Source organism: Mustela erminea, chromosome 11 (genome assembly GCF_009829155.1).
Source record: "Mustela erminea isolate mMusErm1 chromosome 11, mMusErm1.Pri, whole genome shotgun sequence".
In the NCBI taxonomy this organism is placed as follows: Eukaryota; Metazoa; Chordata; class Mammalia; order Carnivora; family Mustelidae; genus Mustela; species Mustela erminea.
The window spans coordinates 29,438,527-29,460,922 of record NC_045624.1 but is presented as its reverse complement, the minus strand read 5'-3'; the positions used below and the strand labels follow the sequence as shown (position 1 = coordinate 29,460,922).

Genomic DNA, 22,396 nt, shown 5'->3' with positions numbered 1-22,396 from the left:
CTGAAATCTACGGAATTTTACAGACTTAACACAGACTCTTATATACACATAGATCCCTGATCAGTTTAAGACAATGTGTTAATTTGTTCTTGTAAGTAATAAGAATATTTTAAGTAGCCAGGAAAAAAATCACATTTAGGTAGTCACCAATCTTCAGAGTTTACTTATGTATAATCTACCCACTCTCAAAAGAATATGTCACCAAATAATATAGTTCATTAATACTGCCTAATTTCCCATGTTAGAAGTTCATTGCTACTTGATATACTAGCAAGTTTATGGAAGTAAATAAAACTTTACTGTAGCCCCAAACCATCATAACTTAACTTGTTTACATGGCTTCAGAAATGTTGGTCAAACTATGCCAAAGCCTAAGCCTCAAAGCATAATTGTGTTCAGTAAAAATCTTATACAGGCTATAAAGTGGGTATTAGATCTGTCCTCAGCATTATAAAGAGCATCAACCATTGTCCAGGGGGTGACTTATAAAATGGAATTTTCCCTCTTTATTTTAAAGGGTAGAAAATTCTATGCTTAGTCATTCCTTTATGGCCACATTTTTATTTCTACACATTTCTGAAACAGATAAGTGTGTGCTCAAAAATTCACAAGTCCAATAAAATGAATTTGTGGTTTCCTTCTTGGACATTCTCTACAATTCCTCCATCTCAAAGTGTGTAGTGAAGCTGTTTGCCATCGATGTGTGTTCGAAGATCCTCGACAGGCTAGGTTTCAACAGTTCCACTGAGTGACATGACAGGTGCTGAGTCGTGTCATTCTTCAGGGACATCATCTGGTCTGTCCCAGGCTCCCTTCTATCATAATAAAGAGCCCAGAGCAGAGTAATGGTGAGAATCATGGCCAAGATTTGTGTCACGCCAATGGAGACACCCAGAAACCGTAGCACCTGTAGTTGTTTGGTTCCTCTCAAGAAGGAATACATTTTCTTCCCACAACCCTGTAAAAGAGATAACACAGTATTACTTTGGGGGCGTTACAGAGGGCCAAAACAATGAAAACAACAATCTACATCAGTTCATGGAACCAAACAACTTGAATCATGAAAGTGACTCTTGATAGGGAACACCTCTGAGAAACCAGAGGGCAGATGGAGGTCAGCCTGCCCAGGGGATTCTGTTGAGCTCAGTCCTTCTTCTGTCTTCCTCACAACAGGAAATTGAAAACCACTGGCATAAAACATGACTAGAGCAGGGGTTGGTAAACTCCTTTTTTTGTAAAGGGTCAGATAGTCGATCTTTTAGTCTTTGCTGGCTGTATGGTTTCTATGGCAACTGCTCACCTCTGCCACTGTAACCAGAAAACCACCATAGACAGTATGTAAATGAATGCACATGGCAGCGTTCCAACGAAACCTCATGAACAACAACAAAAAAAGCAGTAGGCCAGATTTGGGGCACAGGCCATAGATTGCTGACCCCTGATAAAGAGTAATCCAAATTTTCAAAAATAATGTTTCCTTACTATTATTTGTGTTCACTGTTAGATGATAGCTCATTTGGTCAGAGACTTTCCCCCAAGGATCAGGAATGTTTGCCCAGTCTACTACTGAAATACGCTGGTGGGCAGAAGTCCATCTCTTCCCTTTCCCCAACTCCACATGCACCCACTTCTTCCCAGTGCCTGCAGAAGTACACTTCTGCGGCCGGGGGTGGGGGGGGAGGATGGATTTCTGGTATAACATCAAGTTCTAGTTCCACCAGATAAGGGTTTGAAAGAATCTGTAGCTCCCCTACACACTGAAGACACCTGACTTCATTTGCTTGTATTTAGTTTTATGTATAGAAGACTATGGAGTACCTGTGATAGATAGAAGAGAATTCCGAAAGAAGAGAAGAGGGGGCGAAAAAAAGAACTATAATTAAGGATCATGGGATGGGTGGGGCAAAGGAAAGGCTGGAGAATGTGACTAACAATTGCCATAAGATACTTCTCCAGTGAACAAAGCCTGGGGAACATGCCATGTCTCCAACTGAATCCCCACAAAGAAATGATAATTCATTCTTCTAAAGTGAAGTGCATTCTAAATGAAGGTGAAAATCTAGGAAAGAATTTTAGAATGATAAATTTCAAGAATTTTGAAGATTCTGAGATTTTACTCTATTTGGAAGCAAACAATTTCACTTGTCGCAGTTTCATGAACTTCTGGCAGAAGACAGAGACCAGAGACTTTATTACTCATAACAATAGCAACAGCCAGAGTATGTGGCAGTTCCTGGAGATCCGAGGACAACACAGAGACAGCCACATGATGCCTGCATACGCAGCAGGTTGTGTGATGGAGGAGAACCCTCAAGTTTTGGGAGCCCTAATCTTTCACAGTAGACAGTAAACATACTTGTCCTTTGCTTTGAAGAAAGACATTATCTTTCTCATACTACACAGTAAATAAACCCACCCTTTACTCTGGAGGGAGACACTCTCTCTACCTTCAAGGCTGTTTTCTGTGCAAAAACCCTTGAAAAGAGGGGCGCTTGATTGGCTCAGTCAGTTAAATGTCTGATTCTTGAGTTTGGCTCAGGTCATGATCTCAGGACCATGAGATCAAGTTCCAGGCTCAGCTGGAGTCTACTGTCCCTCTCCCTTTGCTCCTCCCCCTGCTCATTCTCTCTCTCTTTCTCTCATATTAATTAATTAATTAATAGAATTTAAAAACCACCCTTGAAAAGATAGTCCAAAACAAACACATCCAGTGCTTCTATTCACAAGACAAGCAGAAATGCAAGAGAATCATGGAAAATTATCTCCCAACAAGAAGAACTTGACTTTTCAAAACTTTTCTTCTGAGTTTGTGGTAACAGTGTCTCAGCCTGCTTACCCTACTGAGGCAACTACTTAAATAAAAAGAAATTAATAATTAATTTAAAAATTGCCTCCTTGTTTTCTTCTCCAGATTCCACAAAGAACTCAATTAAATCAAGGAAAGCAAGACTACTGAATCAGTTGTTAATTTGTGCATTATACTGGAGAAGAATGAATAACACACAATTCTTAGACTTCCAAAGACATTGATCAGTAACTTCACTCCCGTTAGTCGTTTTTCTCAAGAAACAAAAAATCATGTAAAACTAGCCAAAGACATATTTCTGGACAGTTTCCTGGTCAATCATATAATGCAGATTAACAGCAAAAGATAAGCAAAGCATCATCAATTTTACCAAAAAACAAAATCAAAATATTTAAAATTTAATACTAATTAACACTGGTTTAATAAAATCACTTCTCTAGCCATTTTCCCTTTTTACTATGCAACAGAAATATGCATGTACAGGCACATACACACATACACGCACAGACTTATTCTATGTGTTACAAAGAAAATTCACCAAAGTTCAAATCCTTTTCAAAGAGTTTCCTTCAGCTAAGCTCTCAAGCCAACTCACTCTTATGTTTATGTGTAATTCTAACAAGCATCCTTGCATCTTACACGATAGACTAGAAGATCATGAACCACAGAGCCAGAATTCTGAATTTCAAATCCCTGCTCTCCTACTTATAAGTTATGTGACTTTGGGCAAGTTACTTACTCTCTCTGCTTCAGTTTTCCCATCTGAAAAAGATAATAATAGTGCCTACCTACTTGGGATAGTGGGAAAATTAAGTGAATAAATATACTTAATTCTTAGAGTGGGGTCAGTCCATGGTAAGAGTCCAGGGCTTGTCAGTTTTGATCTGATGCGTTGGCTGCTGAGTATTCATGGAACAGCCCTTGCTCCCAAGAGCCGTGGGGGCTAATGCTGTTTTTCAGGACAGTGAAGTCATGATCTAAAATGATTTTTTGTCACTCAGACATTAGATCACTACCTTCTCATGAAGCAGAGAGGGTCACATTAAAGTGAGTTAAACTGAAAAGGTTTAGCTTCAAACATATGGAAAATTAATTTATATGGATACATTATTTAACCTCACTGCCAGTACCAGATCGCCAGATCCATCTTTAGAAAAAAGAAATTGATACAAAATGGCTGTGACTTATGTTTAGTTAATTCCTTACCTATATCCTCAGTACTTAGAACAAAAATGGATGTTTAATAAGTAAATAAACAGTTAGAATAGACATATAAATAATCTTATAATAATTAAAATGAACTTGAGAATAAAATGTAAACCATCCAAGAAACACATACGGTGATGCTTCAATCCTGTGAATGCTTTAAGTCAATCATCGCTTGATTTTTACCTTTTCAGTAGTCACTGCTATTTAAATTCTACCCAGATCATCTTCTTTTTCTTTTGGGGCACAATGTTATGAATGAGGCAGTGTTATCATGATATATAGGTCTTCTTATTAGCATAAGATCTCCTACCCCTTTTGAATAATTCATTCTAACTTTAAAAAGCTATAGGAAAGGTAATGTTTCTTTTTCCAATCTGTGAGTAAAATCAAGCAGAGACTGATAACTACAGTCTATTGTGTTTCATATTTTGGCTTTGGGGAGAGTCTGTTCTAATTATATTTTAAACAACCACGTTTATAAAAAAGGGGTAGTAAATTATATCATCTGGGATGGTTTGGGAGATGTGATATACTAGTTAACACTGAATTTGCTAGAGTGGTAGGGGACTTTGGAAATTAATGAGCTCAACTTTTTAACCTTTAAAAATATGGTTAAAAAGCACTTCCAGAACAACATCAGCAAAACTGGCAGAGAAAGGACCCTCAATAGTCTCTCTTCCATATAAGCAATGAAAGAACTAGCAAAATAAACTTTTTTAGAACTTTGAAAATTAACCAAAGTTTGTACCAATCTGAGGAGCATTATTCAAGAAAAGTACCTAAGTCAGAGAGGCAAGCTCTGTCACATTTTAATTAGCTCTCTCCTATCCCCTCTACCCAGCTCTGCAGTAGCCTTGAAAATCAACAGCCCGTAATTATGGTGAAAACCAGTGGCCTGGAAGCCAGAGGCAACAGAATAGGATTGGAGCCCCTTCAAAGCCCCATCCTCAGAGAATTGTCATTATGTGTCCTATCTCAAGGTTCCCTGGAAGACCTCACTTGCAAGCTGTTTTTCTCTGAACCTGAGTTGGAGCACCACCAGCCCAATAGCCTTTTCCCTGAGGGTGTTTGTCAAAAACAACCAGAGGAACACTGAGGTTGCCTGAGGCAGCGCATAATAACTGCACACGAGGAGCAAGTCAAAAAGCTTAAAAAGAAAATCTGGGGGAATGAGAAGTCCCCAGAGGCCTTCACAAAGTTCTGGGATACTTGTGGGGATCTGCAAAGTTACACACCTGAGTCGAGCGGTGCTGCTGCCCAGGGCTATGTCCATGATTAGGAAAGACCCAAAGGCACTAAGATCTTACCTCTGGCTAAATTTGAAGCTCTGTGCACCCTTGCCAGACACTGGGAGGCTTACTGGTTCCAGGTAGCAACTGACCCCTACATTAACTGAGCAGACTTCAGTGGCCACACATGACAAAGAATACAGAGTTCACAGAATTCGTTCAGGAAAGTTATTAAGGAACAAGAAAACAACAACCACAACAAACTCTGGGGTTATTATTTAAAAGGTCTAGTTCTCAACAATAACAAAAATTACAAGATGTACAAAAAATAATAATAATAACAAGAAAGGATGGGTCATATACACACAGAAAGAACTTTCAAAGAAAATGTACTTGTAATGAAAGGATCTCCCTGCCTCAAGAGACCATCCTGTCCACACTTGAAAACACTAATACTTCAACGTTTCCTTATCGGAACCTGTCTTCTTCTTCTTCTTCTTTTCTTTTTTCCATTTTTTTAAAGACTTTATTTATTTATTTGTCAGAGAGAGAGAGCGAGAGAGCGAGCAGCAGGCAGAGAGCGAGCAGCAGACTCCTGCTGAGCAGGGAGCCCAATGCAAGACCCTGGACTCTGGGATCATGACCTGAGCCTAAAGCAGACGCTTAACCGACTGAGCCACTCATGTGTCCCTGGAACCTGCCTTCTGAATAAGATGTGTTGGTCCTGGTTCTGCTCTCCAATGATCTCTTGTCCATAAAGTGGAGAGCGGTTATCTGAAGCCATCACTTTCTCTTGAACTACTCTCTTCTCCAAACTAAATATTCCTATTTCCCTCAAGTTTTCTAAATATATACACTGCATCAGCCTACTGAGCTCTTTCTGGATTGTGCTGATTTGGTCAATGTTACTCTGAAAATAACACTGATTTTTAACTTTAAAAAACTAGAAAATGCAGTACAATGTTCAGACAACCAAGGCTATTGTAAAGGTTTGGATTCCAAGCAAAAAGCTTTTCAGGTTCCCGAGAAGTGTGGACATGATATTGTATCATATGACACATAGTCAGGACCTGGTCTCCTTCTGGATCTCAGGTCATAATCCCTAAAGACTATTTCCACATGGAGGTGGGCGATGGTTGCTTATTCAAAGTGAACGTCTTAGGTTCCTTAATTTTTTATAACAATAGGTCAGCCCTATCACTACCTCATTTAGTTTAAAAAGCACATAGATAACCCCTCAAACCAGACAGAATTTTAGTACTTAAGTTTGTCATTAAAATTCGTTAAATAGAGGGGGTTGCCTGGATGGCTCAGTCAGTAGCATTTGCCTTAGGCTTGATTCATAATCCCAGGGTCCTGGGATGGAGCCCTGCTCCAGGAGCCTGCTTCTCCCTCTCCCTCTCCCTCTGCCCTTGCCCCCTGCTTCCGCTCTCTCTCACTCCCTCTTTCTTCCTCTCCAATAAATAAGTAGAATCTAAAAAAAAAAAAAAAAAAAAAAAAAAAGGAATTCCTTAAGTACAAATCTCTCTATACTGAATGAATACAATTCTGTATTTTCTGATGATGACCAGAAGGCACTGTAGCAACTTGCCACATATCAAGCTTCATGCTGAATATCAGTGAATCATTTATACAATTACTTAAAGTTAGAGATTAACTTTCCAAAAGAACATTCCTCTTCTTGAGGACAGTGTTTTCCCAGATTCCTGTATAAGCACTGTGCATAAGCACCGCCCTCCTCCGCCACTCTACACACTTCATAGAAAGAGCTCCAGGGCTGATGGTCCCTTCCACACATCATTCTCATTGAAGAGATTCAACCTGAACACAAGTTGGGAGCCTATTTTCAGCCAGTCAGATAGTCATTCTTAAGGTTTACACTTTTCAGTGAAACTTGGACACTGTTGTTGAAAAACAAGACACCAAGTCTAGAGAAAAAAAAAAAAATACAGATGTGTCTCTCTATACATTCTATTGTACTATTCATAGAGACTTAGTTGCATAAACAAACATGTCTGTTGAGTGAGTCAAAGAGGAAACAGAAATGTTAGAGTTCAAAACTGCATTCCATTTCACAAAGGGGGTTTTATTCCGAATTGGAAAGAACTGAATTACACTTACTTGCTTTTCTCAAAATAAAATACTCAAAGTTGATTTACCTTGAATATTTTTCTTCCTAAACAAAGCTATGTTAGTCCTACATTAATAACTTCAGAAAATTCAAAGGTATGAATAAACATAATGGCTAACCTACTTTACTTGCTGAAATATTAAAATTCTGGTGAACTGACAATTATAAATAATAACAGTACCTTTTTATCAGAGAAAAAAAAAATCCCTAATCCCCCCCATTTCCTAGAATCTGTTGGAAGGCATGTCAGGAGAGCTCATTTCCTCTGAGGAAATGATATACTTGAAATTAGGCTCTGATCTATCTCCAAAATGATTTTCTAAAATTGGAAGAACCCCTTGGCTCTTTAGTACTCAATATTCACAGCCCACATTAAAAAAATTAGGCAGACTTATAATCAGCTTATGAAGATAAGGTATAAATAAAATCTAGGTGCCAATACATGCCAGTATTGATATTTTTCTAATGGATGTTTGGTAATGACTTTAAAGTTTGAAATGACTGTGTTAATTATCAGGTACAAATATATAATCTTCAGCCTTATTTCTTCTAAAATCAAAAAAACTGAATGCAGTTCATGAGTCCATGAGATTTACACACAGGTTGGACCAAATGTTCTCCACTAATAACCATAAATGTTGCAGGGAAAGAAATGTTTCTTCAAAAAAAATTAAATAGCAAGTAATAAAATTCACCATGGGACTTCCTCTTCTCTTAAGAGTAAGGTTAAGCAAACCCATGCATAGGAAATGCAGTAGAAAAAGTCTTCCTATTTCTTTTTTCAAAAGATTTAATTTTAATTTTTTTTTTCTTTTGAGAGAAAGACACAGCAGCGCTAGAGCGTGAGAGAGGTGGGGAGGGGCAAAGGGAGAGGGAGAAGCAGGTTCCCCTCTGAGTAGGGAGCCCAACTTCGGGCTGATCCCAGGATGCTGGGATCATGACCTGAGCCGAAGGCAGACACTTAACCAACTGAGCCACCCAGGCACCCAAAGTCTTCCTGTTTCTTAATGACAGTCCCTCATACCTTGTTTCTTTCTCACAATATTCCCATTGCATAGACAGAATCACCAAATTTAAAAGACTGCATGTACAGAACATTTTTCGTTTTTACAAAAGACGTGGTTGTAAAGAGACTCTAGAGTCAGAAAACCCAGATAGCGCCGTCCTGGCTGGTGAGGCCCCCTCCAGCAGCAAGTTCTCCCTGCCTGAAGGAGCACAAGCACATTCCCAAGCTGTTCCTTCAAACAGTGTCTCTCACTGGGCCCTTTGGCCACCTAAATTTCAACTGTAAGAAGGGGGAAGGTGTTAAAACAAGGGAGTGGGTAATCACGTGACGTCCCCAAAAACCTTGACCTGAAAAATCTACTTTCAGCCAGCACAAATACATATAACCAGAAAATACATACTATTCCACTATTTACTCTCAGAACTGGGTGCAATTTGGCTGGTTAAAAATCTAATCATAGATCGTTAATTGTTCTATTTACTTTAATAAATACATTCATAACTTACATTTATTGTCATTACTGTCACTAGCTACCACCATGCATTGAAGATTTGTGTTTATTATTTGCCAAGTGGTTTGCTAAGAGTTTCTCATTAAGAAGCTCCATTTATCTTTGTACTACTAGAATGAGGTAGGTACTGTTATTATCTTATTCTACAAATAAAGACATTGTGGTTCACCAGGGAAAAAGAAGCTACAAGCACTCAGCTTGTCCCTCACCAGGTATCCCACATCTCAAAACTTTAGTGTCTAGGGGCGTCTGAGAGGCTCAGTGGGTTAAGCCTCTGCCTTCAGCTCAGGTCATGATCTCAGGGTCCTGGGATCGAGCCCCGCATCGGGCTCTCTGCTCAGCAGGGAGCCTGCTTCCCCCTTTCCCTGCCTGCCTCTCTGCCTACTTGTGATCTCTCTCTCTCTGTCAAATAAATAAATAAAATCTTTAAAAAAAAAAAAAAAACTTTAGTGTCTAAAAATACAGGGTTTGGAATCAAATAGATCTGAGCTCAGTCACTGACAAGCTATGACACGGGGTTGGGTCACTTAGCCTCATGTGCCTCACTTTTCTCATCTGTAAAATGGAGTTAATAATACTGCTCCTTCAAAGAAACATTTTAGAGCTCAAATAAGGTCATGCATGTTTACAGAGCTCTATCACCGTGTATCTTATTTGAAATATCCAAGGTGTGCTTTCCAATCCCTAATTTACTTTATCTTTCAGCTATGACTTATAGTATGTCATGTAAACAGGCGCTGTTCTAAGGGTTTAACAGATGTTAATTCACTCTCAAAACAAAGCCTGAGCAGGGTACTTTGGTTATCCGCATTTTGCAGCTGAGAAAAAACAAAAACAAAAACAGAGACACAAAAACCTTGCCCAAGGTCACACAGCTAGTAAGGGGCAAGCGAAGATTTAACCTCCAAAGTCTTCACCTCTGAACAAGGCTTCTTCACTAAGGAAACTCGTTCCAAGACACTGATTTCCATTTCTCCTCTGCCCCCAATAGGTGGGTCTCCCATAGGGGGTGCCATTTCCCAACCTTGTCCTCCAGTGCAGATCTCACACCATCTCTCTGTGGGACCTCATCTCCCGCCATGCGCTCACTGCATCATCTACACTGACAATACCTGTAAACTGTTAGTCCCCCTTCCTTAGTTTTCCTCACTAGTGATTCTTCACAGTAATCAGTGTCCTCTGCGGGAACACAGCCTCCCAGCCGGAGACCCCACTTCCCAGCCTCCCTTGCAGCTAAGCAGCGCCAACTGAGCCTTCCCAACGGAACGGGAGCAGAGGCGACCAGAGCCGCGATGAATGTGTTGGATGCTCTCCTTCCCTCGCGCTCCTTCGACCCCCAGACTGGAACTGGAGAAAAAGAGGAGCAATTTTGGAAGACAGGTATTATAAAAAGATGAAGCCGTCTCACCATCCTGGGTCTCTGGATGAACCCATGCAGCAGAGTTGCCCAGCAGCCTGTCCCCAGCCCCCTCCCCCACCACCAGTTTACAGTTTATGAGACAAAAATAGACTCCCATCCTGTTCAACTCATTGCATTTGGAAGCAGCTCTTTCCCTGTATAGTCCATGCAAAATGCACATCTCTGCCCAAATTAGGTCTACGGCGTGTCACCTAATCACTCCCATGGCTCGCGTGCAACCGTTTCCTAGCTCTGTTCCCCCGCCTGGAGACCCAGTCCTCCCCTCCACTCTGCTTCACAATGCCCACAGAATGATTCTGAAGCACAGACCTAAAATTGTTACTTTGGGACGTACTTCTTTCAGGTCAAAATATTATAAATGGCTTTCTTCTGCGTCAAAACTCTAAAGGCAACATTTGCAAGCCTTCATTAACGGGGCACAAGAAGGAAAGTGGAACAGTGAAGAGGGAACGAAAACCTACAGTGGATCCATGTCGGAAAGAGAGGGAAAGAAAAGAAGAATACATGTGTATACCTGAGGCAAAACTGGCAGAACGGTTAGAAGCCCGATTAGATCAAGCGAAGCCCGGAGATGAAAGGGATTTTCCCCTGCCAAGCACTAACGGGTCCTGCAGGGCTCTGGGTGATAGAACAGACATCACCCCAAGTCAGAGGCAACCCGACCCCCACCGGCAGGTGCTGAGGAGATAATGGAGTCAGCCAAGAGGCAGGAGGGAGTGTCTTTGACTTCCTATAAAAGAACCCCGAGAGTAGAACTTCTTGGGGATAAGTCCATCTAAATAACCATGGAGCCTGAAAGCTGCCTACCGTTTACTAGCTGGGCAGGAGGTCGTGTGTGTGTTTATCTGAGAAAGGAGTTTCATTATTAATAAATCAGAATCCTGTGACTACTCAGGGCTAAGCCTTCTTTTCATAATAACGCCTGGGATTTGTGAACGTGCTTGCCTTTCTGTTTGGGAACTACTCACAGGATTCAGCATAAAATGCCTGCGGTGGCCGGGCAGACAGGGCTCTTCCTCACGCACCTCCTGCCTCGTCCAGCCCTGGCAGGGGGCCCTCCTCGCCCCCCGCCACCCCGCTCCAGCTGAGTTCCAGCTCTAACTTCGCACCATGGCCCCTTCACTTGTAATGCCCTCTTCGGCCCATGCCTTCCAAATATTTTCTGCATGTGACTAGCACCTGTTTATCTCAATGAATGACGAGCCCCTCTATGTGCTTGCGTTGCATATCTCCAACATAAAGACCGTGGCGATCAAAGATCGCCTACCCTGTGTCTGGCTTCTTCTTGTGCCCCAATTTAGGTTCATCTAGTTCCTATCTCTTATTCTAGCCATTGATGTGTGGATCATTACTATGCAGACTCGACTAACTTTATGTTAATGCAACTGGCCAGGCCCTGACGGGGGGGCCCTAAACTATTACCTCTTGTGTCCTGCCTTGAACTCCTCTTTCAACACTTGCCCCTCATTTTGTTTAGCTTGTGTGTGTGTGTGCGTGTGTGTGTGTGTGCAATTTCCTTGGTTGTAAGAAGAATCCAACTAGTTGTTTAAGAGCTGGCTTACCTGGGAGAAAAATCATCAATCTCATACCTATGTAGAACTTGCCAGAAAGCGAGACCCCATCTCCCACCAACTCCTTTTGTATCTTCAATGCTCTGTCATGTCTCTACCACAGAGAATTGCTAAAAAAATGGTTATGTTTAGGATGCTGTGTGTGAAAAACAGATATATAGTATTGACTCACCTTCTAACTGTTCAGAGGAGAAGAGTGTCAGCAAAAAGTGTTGAGGGCTGAGATGTTGCCCAGAAAAGAAAAGGGAGCATAGATTATAAAGCAAATACCATTTGCCAACAACAGGGTATAAAGGAGATAAGGAGGAGCGGACTTCCCGTCTGTGGGAGGACAGCACAGATTCATGACTCTCGGCTCACACAGCAGAGAGAACAAAAACTTGAATCTCCTAGGGAGGAGGTTCCTGGCTGGTATAGTCAGTTAAGCCTCCGACCCTTGGTTTCAGTTCAGATTGTGATCTCAGGGTCCTGAGATTGAGTCCTGCGTGGAGCTCTACACTCAGCACGGAGTCTGCCTGAGACTCTCTGCCCCGCCCCACTTCTGCTCTTCTGGGTGTCCACCAAAAAATGAACCATCACGCATGGCGCCCTGCGAGCTGCCTCCACCTTGAACTGGGGTGAGGCGGGGCAACATCCCTATATGTCCCTGTACCTTCTGTGACCGCTGCAGACCTATATATACTTGTCACCATCTGGGTTCCTCGTCCTGTAAACCACGGCTCAGAGAGATCACACCCCTGCACTTCCATGCTCCCTGCCCTTCTCTCTCAGCCTGTTTATCGATGTTTTCTGTTATTCAGAGAAGAAATAAACACCACCTACCACCTAAAGAGGCAGAAATGGTTTGGGGCAAAACTACTTGCCACAAAGGGAATAATCATAAAGAATATTTGCTATTCAAACCCAATACCACACAGAACATGCAAAGACTAAGGGTCTAAAAGGAAAGTGTTCTGAAGGCACTCAGCTGTGCGGAAACCGTCTCTCTGCCCAGCCCTCATATAACCTGCTATGAAAACCATTTTTCTGAAGAAGCAGTCAGTATCTTTTCATAGCGGTCTTTCTTCTAACTACAAAACAAAGACATGTGTCTACGGGGGCACATTTTACTTTACTCTCCATTCATCTTTGTTTTCCATTTTGAGTTGGTCCATTTGAAGTAGGACCTGTTGTGAACCTGTCTACTTCCACGCATTTGTCTTGAGGGGGCACACAGAGGACGAAAATGGCATTTCAGTCCCTTTGAGGAGATGGTCATGCTTCGTTTCGTATCTGCGGTGACAAACACTGCAACTATCTCCACAACTATGGTTCTTCACGCTTTGAGGTATAAAAACCCCAAGAAAAGCTGGTGAGAGCTATGGATCCTAGTCACAGAAAAAAATGCACAAAAAAAGAGTGAAAACAATCTCAGCGGTATCACCTTTCCCTTGAAGCCCGTCCAACAAGAGCATAGGTCCACAGGCAAGACTTTCTCTCTGCTAGCCTTCTTTATTTTTCTGTCTCTCTGGGTTTTTTGTTTTGTTTTGCTTTGTTTTTTACTCCAGATCAGGTCTAGACAGAGACCTTTACTAACGATACGGTAGACAACTCAGCAGGTGAGAGAAAGAAGAGGCGCATCCCAGGCCTCTATTCTACCAACTTCAGCTTGGGGTCTGATGTTTTGCTGAAGCCAGGTCTCACACCTAGTATTTAGACAGCGTGGTTCCACAAGCAATCCCAAAGAACAAGGTAGTAAGTAGTCAGTAATCACTAGGGTAGCCCTGGGTGGGATTTTGCATTTGTAGTTTCTTAGGGTAAAAAAAAAAAATTCTTCAGCGGATCTTTGCATGGCTGCGTCCTTGGGATCAACTGCTCTCAGTTCAAATGTCATTCCTAAAAGAGTGGGCTCCCAACCATTCTAAGTAGCTCCCTCACCAATAAAGCCAGCCTCCAGCATACGACCCTGTTCAGAATCTTCAAAACGCTTTTACCACTACGTGAAATTATTTTTTATTGCTGTTTTTAATCTTGTTAAATATTTATCATCCTAACTAGAATATAAATTATACAGGACAGATTTTTATCTGCAACATTCTTGGCTGTATCCTCAGCCTTTATAACAGCACCTGGGGCCCAGGAGGCTCTCACAAAACATTTGACTTCATGAGTGTGATGGAACCAAACTGTTGATCAGAAATAGTTTCATCTGTGACTTTTACAACTACACGTCTCTACAAGTGTGTAGCTCATTACAGGTATTGGAGGACCTGTGTACCAAACCCAACAATACTTCTGATGGGAATGTTTCTAAAATGTGCAATTACCGCTGTATTTCTGCTCTGTCATTTTTCACAGGTTTCAAAAGTGTCATAAAACATTATTGGGTCAGGGACCATGCAGGCCACCAGATGGTTGCGAATGATTTATTTCCTTGATTTCAGACTACTGAAGAAAGATTGCAGGAAGAAAGCCAGTTCTTATCTCTGAGCTTACAGAATAGGAAAGATAAAAGGGACCTTGAAGTTCATCTAGTCCAGATCCACTTTTAATTTAAAAACCCATTCTACCCACCAATGACATGGTTATCTGACCTTGACTTTAATATTTTTAGTGATGAGACACTCATTATTTTACAAGAGAACCTGTGTCACAATCGGACGGATTTTGATGAGCAAGGTCTTCCTTCTATTGATTCAAAATTTCCTTCCTCTAGCGTCTGGCCCTTGGAGCAACAATGAGTAAGTCTAGTTCCTGTTCTGAGTGATGAACTTTGAAATATTTGAAGACATCTAAAATATCTCCCCTTAGTCTTTGCTACTTCGGAACAAGCAACATAAATACCTCCAGCTGTCCCTCACTTGTGCTTCCCTCCTAGACCCCTCATCTTCCAGGTGGATGGTCTCTGGGCACTCTTCAATTAGGAAACATATGTTCTCCAGGGCAAAGTAGAATTAAATCTTATTTTTAATGATGGATTTAATTGTACTTGTGCCATAAAGCTACTAAGTGATCCACTTTGGTAAGTCAACTATGCATATAATTATGTACTATATTATTACCAATACCAGCATCTGTTATTAATTATAAAATGTAAAAGCAGACTTACTCTGATATAATGAACCTCCATCTCTGCGGGAAGTCTGTCTACAGAACATCTCGTAACTGACAATGCCAGCTTGCTACTGAAAGTCTTTTGATGAAAAAGCCTTTCAAATAGTCTGGTTCCTCAACTGGCATGCACACAATCCTGTGGCCTCTTTCAATCTCGAAATTCATGGAATAAGCAATTATAGACAGTCCCAAAGTAAGGCATTCCAGGATAAATACTACTCATGGAAATAATCTAAGACAAACTAGTAAAAACAAATTGCATTTTGACAGCAAGAAAATCCTATCAGATGTTTAAATGAATGCTTTCCAACTAAAGAAAGTACAATCAAAGTGACTCTGTCCATATTCAGACTTTATGGGAAGATCTGGTAAATGGATTCATGTTTTGCCATTCTTATCAATGCCAGTTGTAATCATATTATCAGTATTAATCACTAAAGAAGGTAGAGATTATTATATATGGTGGTGTAGCCCAATGATTTCCCATATTGACTTGCCATTCCTAAAAACTAACAAAAGTTCACACTAGGAAAGTGGATAGGTTTCCATTCACATCTATACTGTAATCACCTGTGTCTTTAAAACCTAGTGGTGAGTTATAATACATTTGAATATCCACAATTGTTTTTGCATTTAATAATATCTTGGAAATATTAAGCACTGTTTTATTGTGTTTTCTGTTTTCTGGAATGAACAGGGCTTTAACTGTTGAACTTATTAGTTGACTGTCCTTATTTCAGACTTTGAGAAGAAAAGACGTAGCATAATCACAGAGAACTCAGAGACATTGACCCAATAATTCTTTGGTTATCTTTTCAAATAAACAACCTGAGTGATTCAGTTGTTTCAACAATTTTTGTTATGAGTTGAGCTGTGTTTCCCCCAAATGCATATGTTCAGGTCCTAACCCCCAGAACCCTCAGGATGTGATCTTATTTGGAAATGGACTCATCACAGATGTAATTAATTAAGTGGAAGTTGTACTGCAAAAGGTTAGTTCCCTAAAGCAATAGGACTGGTGTCCTTAGGAGAAGGTAAAATCTGGGGACACACAGAAACAGGGAGAATTGCATGTGAATGTGAAGGCAGAGTTCGGGGTGATGCTTCTACAACTAAGGAAGAGCAAAGATTGCATCCAACCACCAGAGGCTGACAGATGGGCACTGAACTGATTCTCCTCACCCCTCTCAGAAGGAGCCAAGCTTGCTAACACCTTGCTCTCAAGCCTTCGAGACTTCAGGACCACAAAGCCACAAAGACCTGCTGTTTAAGTCACTCACTTGGTGGCACTTTGTTACAGCAGCCCTAGGAAACTAACACAATTCTGAGTCTCTTAAAAAAACACTTGGCACGCTTCTCTGTGGCATGTCTTCGGAGCCCAAAGCACTTTATTTTGGATATGCTTAATGAGGCACAGTCTTGTCCTCTGAGATGAATTTTTTAACAGCCAAAAGCTACTCGTAGCTAAGATATAAAGAAGATAGATGATTTGTGTACGTAATCCACCATCTTCTTCAAATAATTCACACCATAAATTAATGAAAGTGATTTCTGTGCAACTCTGCAACTGATTTTGGCAGCCTAAAAGATGGTTTGAACAATAATAGCATTTCTAGGGAAAAATGTATAACGTCCTAAGGTCTTGAGATAGGTATAAAAATGCATGTTTTATAAATCATGACATTCTGTTTTAAAGTTTCACTCTTCATAGCTATATTATATATACGTGTGTGTGTGTATGTGTGTGTGTGTGTGCGCGCGCGTGCATGTGTAGGTATGGATGACATATTATGCAGTAGGAGTTTTATGTTATAGTAAGCCAGAGGTTTTCAATACTGTTTTCTGATATCCAGATGCTTGACTGGAGATGTTTCTGGGAAATGATCCCAGCCCCTCAGCCTGAGAGCTCCCTTCCATCTGATTTGCCTTTTGCCCTTCCATTCTAGCTTGAGTCTGCAATGAAATTTTCTGTAATGTGGCCATGTCTTATATCTGCATTGCCTAATACAGAAGCCGCTAGTCTCAAGTGGCCTTTAAGCATTTGAAATGTAGCTATTTCAACTAAGGAAATGACATTTTCATTTAATTTAATTTTGATTTAAATAGCCATGGGTAACTACTGGCCACCATACTGGATGGTATAGTTCTAGATTTTAGTTTGAATTCAGATTCTATTGCTAACAAAGTTCAAAAACTCACCACTAAAAATGAAGGACTAGGAGAACTTCTGCTAATAAAGGAATAACTGATTATTTGGATAAATTCTCCCAGAAAACACAGACATGCAACTTTCTTGGGCACGTGATGACTGATTTTAAACCCAGTGAGCATCTAACTCCATTCAATCTGCCAACTACAACTAACATCGCTGTTCCTTATTAGCCAGTAGGGGGAGCTGAAGAGTAGAGGACAGTATTTTCCCTGGAGAGCGGTATTGATTATTTTTTTTCCCTACATGTGTTTTAGTGGAGGCCCTAAAATACATATCGTGTTTGGGAACTCCCAGCCTTGTCTTCCTGAATATGCAGAGTTCTTTACATACCCCTCATGGACCTGTTTTCAAAGGATCCCTAGGAGGCAAGAGAAACTGGTTCTAGACAATACAGTTTAAAACCCAGTTGAGTCTAAACATGGTCTTTCCCAATTTCCTTTGTTCACATGTGATAAGGTTTGGATTTTTATACTGATTTTTAGCTTTATCCTGTTTCTCCACATAACAGAGAAAAATTTCAAGGGTCTTTGTATTTAGAAGAAGAGAATTTCATGGCCATGTAGTTGGTCCTTTATTTAAAAGTCATTATAAGAAAACTCGTATACATGATACGTTAACCACATATGACCTTACCTCTTGATAAAGGTCACTGAGATCTTCCTGGTGGGCCTGTTTGGAACATCCTGGGAATTCCCTAACACAACAGGAATCCGGGGGCCAGTCCATCTCTGTCATTTCCAGCCAGTCAGTGAAGTACACCACTCCACAGCACTTAAACTGCGAAAGAATGACTGGTCAGGCTCAGAAACTACACAAATATTTTCTTAACTTACAGAAGATTTAAACGTTGGATTTCTTGAATTTTTGTACCCAGAGCTAAAACTCACTTCTGTCATCACCTAAAGATATGTGTACATTCTATACTGACGACAGAAATGTGGCAAAGGGCTCCGTAGCGGAACAATTCCGAACAATAATGCTCATAACCCAAGAAATCAGATGAGGCATGGCTGAGTCTCCCCCAACTGTACAATCCTCTCTAAGTGATCATACAGCAACAGAGTCATTATGCACAGTAACAATTAACTGGATTATTACAGTTCTCATTAAACCTCTGGCCACGAAAGAACAGTTGATCAATCTGTTTGTGTATCACCTACTTACCAATTTAACTGCTTAACAAATTCAAAGATTAAAAGTTTTTGTAATCTCTGGAGAAAGAGTTATTGACCAAAACCACACATCACAAAAATGACCCAACTTGAATTCATTAACCAGTAGATTTTCAAAAATGTTTGAGACACAAACTCGAGTTTAGCAAACACATTTTTATTTCACTGAGTGAGAGTCTTGAAATAAAGTATTGTATTCTCTCACCATAAATCCCGAAGAAATGATGTGCCTTTAGCGTGAATGAAATTGGATTCAAGAAAAACTACACTGTCTTCTGTTCTTTTTTGTCTCATTTCACCAAGTTTTAACAAAAATTTTCTCTGGTCAAAGTTTAGAAACACTGCTTAAGGACATATGTAGATTAGATTCAGAATAATTAACTATGATAATTTTCTGCCCTTGGGTGGAGGGAGTTACTCTTCCATATAGTCAAAAACAAGAACTCTGGGCAATCACTGAGAAGATCTTTGCCAAGAGTGACTGGCTCTACAAATTTTGTAGCCCCACAGACCAATCTGTGTCCAGGATTAACACCGTATCATAAAATATCACAATCCACCATTTCAAAATCCAACTAAAATCAGCTATGGAGAATTCTGAACTTCTTGTGTAAAGTGAAACAAAGAAAATACGAAAAATGATTTTATATTTTTCATTTGCCTAAATATCTAATTTTTAAAAAGAAAACACCATTTTAAGAGGATTATAAATGATGAACTACTGGTGTTATGAGTAATACTAAAATTTTCAGAGAAACATTTTTTATATTTTTAGTATTTTCCTTTTATAAACTTGCTCTAAAAGCTACAGACATGCCATAAACATCACACATTAACTCAAACATAATTTAACATCATGCATTTTACATAAGTCATTGAATATCCATAAAAAACATATGTGGTTAAAAAGACTTCACTTTCTAAAAATCATAAACTACTACATTTCCAAGCCAGGCTTTTTAAGTCCTTGCCCTCAGAGAACACCTACTTCTCTCATTTCCTAAGGACATGTGTTTTCCTATGTTGATGACAAAAGTACAGTTCTTGGAACTCAAACTCCATCCACAATAGAACAGCCCATTTATCTGGCCTCATCAAGAAATTAGGTGCTCCACATAAATGATTTTTCCAAATAACTTAAGCATATCGTGTTCAGCGTCAGATTTTTTTTCTTTTAATAAGTCACTGAGATATTTTTTCTTGTTACATAGTTGTTTTGTCAACAGAAGATAGTAGATTGGCAGTGAAATTTTCCCTACAACTCTCCTCCGTGAACCCACTATTATGTCACACACATGACCATGATCTACATCTCCTTGCAGTTTTCCCACCTCCTTTAAAATCACATTATGAGATAAAGCCATTCTTGCCAGCATCGTGTCAAACTGGAAAAAAATACCGCCACCATTTAACCTACAGCGGAAGTGAGGGTTTCACAGGTCAAACAACTTGCGGAGACCACAGGCTAGTGTGTGGTCGAGCCTATTTATTTCAAAGCTGGCTCTCCAACCATTAAGTTAAAATAAACAAGTAAATACATTTTTTAAAAGATTTTATTTATTTATTTGACAGACAGAGATCACAAGCAGGAGAGGCAGACAGAGAGAGAGGAAGGGAAGCAGGTCCCTGCTGAGCAGAGAGCCCGATGCGGGGCTCCATCCCAGGACCCGGGGATCATGACCTGAGCTGAAGGCAGAGGCTTTAACCCACTGAGCCACCCAGGCACCCCAAGTAAATACATTTTTAAAAATCAGTTTTGTAGAAAGATATTAAAAAAAGATCCCTAGGGTTCATCTGAGAGTCCTTGACAATGAAGTCCATGCCCAGAAGTGCACTGAAGGAGTCATCAGGACAACTGGGGCCTGATGAGGTCACTTTTAGCTCTACAATTTATTGCAGGAGCCAGGTGTTGTGAGCGGAACTGTGTTCCCTGCCCCCAAAATTCATGTTGAAATTCTAGCTCTCAAAATGTGACCATATCTGGAGATAGGATCTTCACAGAGGTAATTAAATTAAACCAAGGTCACAAGGATGGGCTCTAATCCCATATAATGGATGTCCTTATAAGAAGAAGAAATTTGAACACAGACACATATAAAAGGAAGACATACAAGGAGAAGATCTTCTCCTTGTGAAGACAAAATGAGAAGACTGCTCTCTACAAGACCAGGAGAGAGGCCTCCAAAGAAATCAGCCCTGCACACCTTGATCTCAGACGTCTAGCTCCCCAAATTGTGAGATGACACATTCCTGTTGTTTCAGCCACTCAGTCTGTGATCATTTATTCTGGCCGCAGCCCTGACACACTAGCATGGGAGCCTTTAGAAAATCCATTCAGTGTGCCCAGAGGTCATCATCCTCCTTTTGTGTGAAATAGGTCTATGATATGGAGGAGGGAACTTACCACACAATAAAGCTAAAAACATACATACTATCATTTGCAATGTTATACATTGTCTATCTAGATGGAGCCCCTTGAAAAAACTTCTTTTTTATCATGGTCTACATCAGAAACCCCAGAAAATAAAGAAAATCTGAGCAGCTTCTATCCAGGGCAATAGCTGAACCCAGCTTACTATAAATTCCCTAATGTCTCATCTATTTTCCCTTCATGTTGTTTTTAGTACAAATGAACGGTAAACAAACAAAGCCAGGAAGCATTTAAATAAATAGGAAATCTGTGTTACAATGATAATTTTCACCATCTCAACAACTGTAACACAAAGAGCCAAATTTGGCCATTATCCTGGACTGAACCCTCTGCCCATATCCCAGATAGAGTAACTGGGCAGAGAGTTGGATATTCATCCTGTAAGACACTAACTCTCACATGTCTTGTGGCTCAGCTCAAAAACGATGGGAAAGAAACAGGTATACTTGGTCACCCAGGAATCTCCAATCACAAGGAAACTGCTTAGGAGAAGAGCTTGGTTCGAAGCCATACGAGTGGCAAACTTCAAGTCACCAGATTTTAAAAATCTACATATAGTCCGTGTTTGAGAAGATGAGTGCATGCGGGGCTCTATGGAACTTAGGAAGAAAAGCAAAAAGAACCTATGCTTTATCATGCTATCGTCAATAAGCGTAAGCTAAATGAGATCAAACCCACAATCCCATTTAATCTTCTCAAAAACCCAAGGAGGCAAGTACTGGTCTTATCCGTAGTTTACAGATGAGGAGACTGAGGCTGAAAGAAGCTAAGGAAATTATAAAGGTTCATGGACTAGTAAGCAACAGAGCCAGAATCTGAACCAAGATCTTTCTGACTAGAAAACTCATACTTTTAATGATAAACTGATGCTTAATTCACAAACGAGAGCCAGTATTTTTTAAAACATTGTAACTGTTTAAAATAAAGACAGCTCTAAAAGTCATGAAAACTTATCTCCTCAAATAAAACTTGGATGTTTATCAAGAAATGTTCAGAAAGAGGAAATTTCACAGTAGTTTAGCAAAATGGCTTTTAAGAAATTCTTAAAATATATGTGGACCACGTGAAATGAAGGGGAAATGGTAAACACAAGAAGAAAAGCAGGGCATGGTGTCACTTAAGGAATTTCTCAATAAAGAATTACATCAGTGGTAACTGAATCACAGGCTTAACTTTTCAGTGCAGAGAAAATGACCAAAGCCAAAGCTTTGAACATGTGTTTTGAAAGTATGCCACTTATTCCATACCCTCTACCTCAGAAGTTATAGCACTTACCTCTCTCTGGAAAAAATTCCAAGCATGAGTAAGCCACCGGTATCTAGGTAAGCCATAATTTGTCATTCTGGCTTTCAAAGTGACCATGTCTGACCACTGAACCGGGACCTGGAGATAACAAACAAAATATCACAACTGGAACACACAAACACACACATTCAGACACACAAACATTCCCATATTCCCAAAAATAATTGCTCCCCCACTCATACACATATTGGAATGTATTGCAATTAAGAAATACTATTTTAAAATTTGTATTTGTTTGTGGCCTAAGTTAAACTCAAGGTTATTAGCTACTTATGAAACAATCTCTATGTGTAGATGTTT

General features: G+C 40.2%; 1 protein-coding gene across 2 annotated transcripts in view; it reads right to left on the bottom strand.

Moving 5' to 3' along the window:
- Positions 1–281: 281 nt before the first annotated feature.
- Positions 282–22,396, bottom strand: part of TSPAN12 (tetraspanin 12) — a 63,771-nt gene continuing 41,656 nt past the window's right edge. Inside the window, exons 7-9 of one of the 2 annotated variants that reach the window (XM_032304760.1) lie at positions 22,067–22,174; positions 17,822–17,965; positions 282–958 (exon numbers count right to left, since the gene is read on the bottom strand). In XM_032304760.1, the coding sequence (XP_032160651.1) occupies positions 653–958; positions 17,822–17,965; positions 22,067–22,174 (558 nt within the window). In that variant the 3' untranslated portion in view covers positions 282–652. The remainder of the gene's footprint in view (positions 959–17,821; positions 17,966–22,066; positions 22,175–22,396) is intronic. The other variant, XM_032304759.1, reaches the window with a different exon arrangement.